General features: G+C 37.5%; 1 protein-coding gene across 1 annotated transcript; it reads right to left on the bottom strand.

The window, feature by feature from the left end:
• Positions 1-317: 317 nt before the first annotated feature.
• Positions 318-1,097, bottom strand: LOC137728233 (uncharacterized). Its single transcript, XM_068467083.1, has one exon. It carries the CDS (start codon positions 1,095-1,097, stop codon positions 318-320), a length of 780 nt encoding a protein of 259 aa, XP_068323184.1.
• Between the last annotated feature and the right edge of the window lie 4,335 nt (positions 1,098-5,432).

Here is a 5,432-nt window from a genome sequence, read left to right as displayed (position 1 = left end):
AGAAATCCGGCAAATTGTCCCAACATAGCTGTGTGACTACCCTCTTCATTGCCTTGACCATGTGTGCCTCCTCCGTGTCCCTTACTTTGTAGGTAAGCTGCAAATTCATTGATCAATGACAATGGATTGGCAGTGAACTCCATGGATCCTTGTGAGATAGTAGGAGCGTGAGCATTAGCAAGTTTTGCCTTGAAATGAGGTTGAAATTGTTGTGAGGACCTTGGTTTCATCCTTCCATCTTTGCTGAACTTAGGCTTGAGTTCAGGATGAAGTTCCCAACACTTGTCTTCCTCATGACCAACACCATTGCAATATTTTCATTTTAGATGTGTGTTTCTTCCCTTGTATACCTTGGCTTCTGAGTTCTTGTAATTTGATGCATATGCCCGAGTCTCCGTTAATCTAGGATTGGGATCAACATTCATAACCTTCTTCCTTGCTTCTTCTCGTTGGATAGTTGCACAAACGTTGTTGAAGGTAGGCAGGTCTTGACTCATCAAGATGTGACTCCTTAGGTCCTCGTACTCAGAACTCATACTCCCTAACAGCTGATAAATTTTGTCTTCCTCAGCTCGTTTTAGGAGAATGGTAGGATCTGTGGTATGAGGGAGATATACATCCAACTCATTCCACATGGCTTTGAGACTCCCAAGGTGTTGAACAAATGCTTTCCCTTCTTGTTGAGCACTGGCAATGTCCTTCTTTAATTGGAAGACCCGTGCATAGTTGTTTTGATTTCCATACATATCCTGCAAAGCTTTCCAAAGATCATGGGCGGAATTGGAGTAGCTAAAAATTTCAGCAACATGTTTCTCCATGGTGTTGAGCAGCAAGGACATGACAAGTTGATCTTTGCAGAGCCATGCATTGTATGTAGAGGAAGAACGATCTGGAGCTTCCACGCTTCCATTTACAAACCCTAGCTTCCCTTTGCCTCCGAGAGCTAGGGAAACAGCTCGAGACCAAGGAAGATAATTGAACTCGTTCAAGAGAACTGAACATAAACGTTGATTGGTGTTAACCTCAACGTCTGAGGAGTTTGGAGAGAGATTGTGCCGGGTTTCCTTATCATGGTTGACAGAACTTTCTTCAGTCATGACTTAGACCTTGAAAGAAAGAAAAATTCGCAGCAGCAAGAATGGCAGAGACAGGTTACAAATGAACCTGCTCTGATACCATATAGAAATTATGGCTTTGATTTGTGATGTATATTTCATGTGTGCAATGTACAATGGTTCGGGTATATATGAGGAAGGAGACTAAGAAAAAACAAAAAAACATTCCCCTTAAAACAAGGAATAAAACAAGGAGTAAAACATGGAATAAAACAAGGAATAAAACATTCCTTAAATCAAGGAATAAAACATTCCTTAAATCAAGGAACTCATTATTTTCAACACATAACATGTGTTGAATTGGCTTGCTCTTGATACTTTGGTCACCTGAGACTATGAGATATATGCTTCTTTTCGTTTCACGCTGTGTTTCGGCTAAAACTATATTAAGGGTGCTTTTGTTATCCATTTTCTGTCCATTTGTTTATACAAAAACATGGTTCAGCATTGTATAAAGTGTGTTAATGTTGTAGTGAAGCATGTATTACAAAGGCTTCTCTTTTTTCTTTTTTCTTTTTTCTTTTTCCTTATGTTTTCCAGATGTTCTAGGTTTTTTTAAGACATTGCAAAACGAACAAGTCGAAGAAGTGCCATAATGTCATTTATGTTAAGACAAGTTTGGAATTGTTGTGCTTAAAAAAAAAAAAAAAAAAAAAAAAAAAAACTGATTTTTATCGTGCTTTAAGAATAAACTCACTTTCATCATCAAGTTCATTTTAAAAGAAATTAAAATAAATGTACGAGTCTTCCCCAAACCATGTTAAAGTAGCTACTGTTGATTTGGATTGATGTCCGAGCACAGGAACTGTCTATGAGAATGATTACAAAGTTGTTTTCCATTATAAGGCCACTCAAATTAAAACCACTAAACATGCAAAGAAAGACTCAAAATTAAAAACAAGCAACCGGTGTCCATCAGCCTGAGTTGCTGATCCTACATACATAGGCTTTAACAGCAGAAATGGCTTTTGAAATAGCTTCCGTCTCTCCAGACAAGTCTACTTAATTAAGAGCAACTCCACCGTTGCAAAGGCCCCCTCTTCCCCAGGGCTATTCACTATTTAATCCACTCAATGAACAGTAACTGCTTTTAATGAACAATAAATATCTTTTGCATCTCCACCCCTACATTAAATAACCCTGACAATAGGTAATAAAATATTAGTAATTTTTTTATTTATAATTAATATTATATTATTTACTTTGTATAAATTAATATTATATTATTAATTTATCTCTCCCACTCCGATTCCTTGTGGGTTTTTTCCTACTTCCCTCATAACCCTGTCGATCGATCTGCTCCCGGAGAAGAATCAACCGTCACCGCCCCCATGTTTCTATTCGACTGGTTCTACGGCATCATCGCCTCCCTCGGGTTGTGGCAGAAGGAGGCCAAGATTCTGTTTTTGGGCCTCGACAATGCTGGCAAGACGACTCGACCATTCTCCACATGCTAAAGGATGAGGTTTGACTCTCTTTCTCTCCCTCCTCAAATCGAATAGTACCCAGACGAGGTTTGACTCTCTTTCTCTCCTTCCTTGAATCGAATAGTACCCAGAAATGCAGAGGAGAAAATGGCTGACGTCGCCCAGACGTCAGCCTTATGTCACGTGGCCTCGGGCTGGCAACTCCTACCGGGCCTCTCCCTCGGGTCCGCTTGGATTTCATCGACAGCACACGCCGGACCTCCCCACTCGGGCTCTCTGGCCCTATTTGAGAGCCAGTCCATCAAGCAAATCACCACGGTGGAACTGCTCTAACCATGTTTGCAAAGCAAAGCACGCACACAAATCGAATGTTTAAACCTACTAATCAACTAACAATTTTTCAATGTACTTAGAATATGACCATGTGACCATTCATATTTCACCCAAATTACAAGATGTTCGTATATGAACTGTGTTTCAGATAAATTAACGGTTGCCTCATCAGTCATATAGGCATTGATGCAGTGCATAAGGGGGGTTTTATTCAACAAGGTTTTAAATATTTTGGTATTTGGCCATTCCATCAATAATTAATTGAAATTCATGTATATTATAATGATTACAAAGTCATATCCCCTCGATCCATTTCAGAATTGTATTATTAATTATTCAACACGCATTGCATACTACGAAACAAGTCCATTTCAGAATTGAGTGATGTTTCAATCAATCATGTGCAATTCTTCAAACAATTAACCCTACGCACACGCTCATTTTTAAGGCCACTCAAATACTTTGGTCGTATTACATCCATTCCACCAAGTATGCTGACGTGGAAGGGTAATTTAGTAACTTCATTATAGCTGGCACTTAGACTGCCATTCTCTATGGTCATATGAAAGAATGTAGATTTTTAGTTTCAAAGTATTTCTATTTCATAGAAGTTCTGAATGTACAAGTCAATATATGTAGACCAAAAAACGTAAATGGTTACAGGCAACCATCTTTACATGAATCAAGAAAAAGAAAAGAAATGATGGCCGGCAAGGAAAAGAGAAAGTTGGTGTGAAATAAGGAAAAGAGAAAGCCTTGAAACAAGGAAGAAAGTTGGTGTGAAACAAGGAAAAGAGAAATGGTGGCCGGCAAGGAAAAGAAAAGGGAAAAAGAAAGGTTGATTTGGTTCCAACAAAGGAAAGACTTTGAATTTAAAGAGAATCTTTGATCATAGTCATGAAGTACAGGAGAATACTGAAAATAAAAAATGGAAGTGTCAATTAAGCATCATTCAGCTAGCAGATATATAAGCTCTTTAGTCTTTGAAGAAAAAATTTGAAGACAAATTGCCAAATTGCATTTAAAGTATGTTTATAAGAGACAAAGACATTGACTTGGAGTAAGTTTATTTATTGAGGACTCCAAAGTCATGAAACAGCTGGAAAGAGTTTTCCATGGTCTGAACCATGGAGATGTCAATTTCTTGTGGAAAACAGAACATTCTGCAAGTCCTGTATTTGTGTTCTTCTCTCCCACCCCTTTTTATTTGTGCAGGTCGAATTAATTTTGAATAGCTAGTGAAGGGATTGTAAATAAGCCCTAGAAGTAGACTATAATATGTACACAAAATTGTACAGAGGCCATGAGATCTTTATCTTTCATAAAGTACGTGCTCGATTGAATCCAGCAGCTTGACCGTATAACAATATCGATTATTCTGTCGTCCAACGGGCATGCGATGCTTCTTGCATTCTATTTCATAACAGGATAATCCCTGGCAATAACACAACATTTGATGGAGAGCGCCGAATTACTACAATAGACTTCATCGTGCATCAAAACAAAAGATACAAAACTTTATCACAAGAGATTCAAGGCCTTTACATATGATAACATGTGGTGAATTGCTTGCTCTTGATATTTTGGTCACCTGAGACTATGAGATATATGCTTCTTTTCTGTGTTTTGCGCTGTGTTTCGGTTAAAACTATAATAAGTGTGCTTATTGTAATCTAGTTTCTGTTCGTTTGTTTGTACAATTACATGATTCGTTATAGTGTAACATGTATTTCAAAGACTTCTCCTTTTTTTTTCCTTGTGGTTTCCACATGTTCTAGGATTTTGTATGACATTGTAGAGACGAACAAGTCGAAGATGTGCCTTACTGTCATTTGTACGAGGGCCAGTTTGGGATTATTGTACATTAAAAATAAATAAAAAAATAAATAAAAACTGCTTTTGTTGTGCTTTAAGAATAAACTCACTTTCATCATCAAGTTCATTTTTCCTGACAAAAAAAAAAAAAAAAAAAATCATCAAAATTCATTTTGTTTCATAAATTTAATTTTTTTTTCATTAAATTCAACAAGCGCATAAAATGCATGAAAACTGACTTGATCAAGCGTACGTATGAAAAACTCCAAAGTCTTCCCCAAACCATGAGAATGATTACAAAGTTGTTTCCCCTCAATCCCTATAACACGCTTTGCATACTACGAACAAGTCCATTTCAGAATTAAATGATTCTTCAATCAATTAACCCAACGGGCACACGCCCATTAGAAGGCCAAGCAAACTTTGAGACTTTGAGTAGTAAACGAAGTGAATTGACAAATTAATGGCAAGTCATGAGAAAAACCACTAAACACGCAAAAAAAGACACAAAATTAAAAGCAAGCCAACTTTTGTCCATCAGCCTCAGTTGCTAGTCCACCTACATAGGCTTTAAGAGCATAAATGGCGTTTGCAATAGCTTCTGTCCCTCCAGACACGTTTAGTTAATTAACCACCATGTTTGTGAAGCTCGCACACAAATTGAATGTCTAAAACTACTGATCGACCAATAATTTTTTAGTGTACTTAGAATATGACTATGTGGTCGTACTATATTCCACCG

The sequence above is a fragment of the Pyrus communis genome, chromosome 1 (genome assembly GCF_963583255.1).
Source record: "Pyrus communis chromosome 1, drPyrComm1.1, whole genome shotgun sequence".
In the NCBI taxonomy this organism is placed as follows: domain Eukaryota; kingdom Viridiplantae; phylum Streptophyta; class Magnoliopsida; order Rosales; family Rosaceae; genus Pyrus; species Pyrus communis.
Note: the sequence above shows the minus strand (reverse complement) of the source record. Positions and strands in the feature narration are given on the sequence as shown.

Excerpts from the sequence above, each read along its gene's own strand:
- LOC137728233 (XM_068467083.1), bottom strand. The coding sequence starts at position 1,097 with ATGACTGAAGAAAGTTCTGTCAACCATGATAAGGAAACCCGGCACAAT.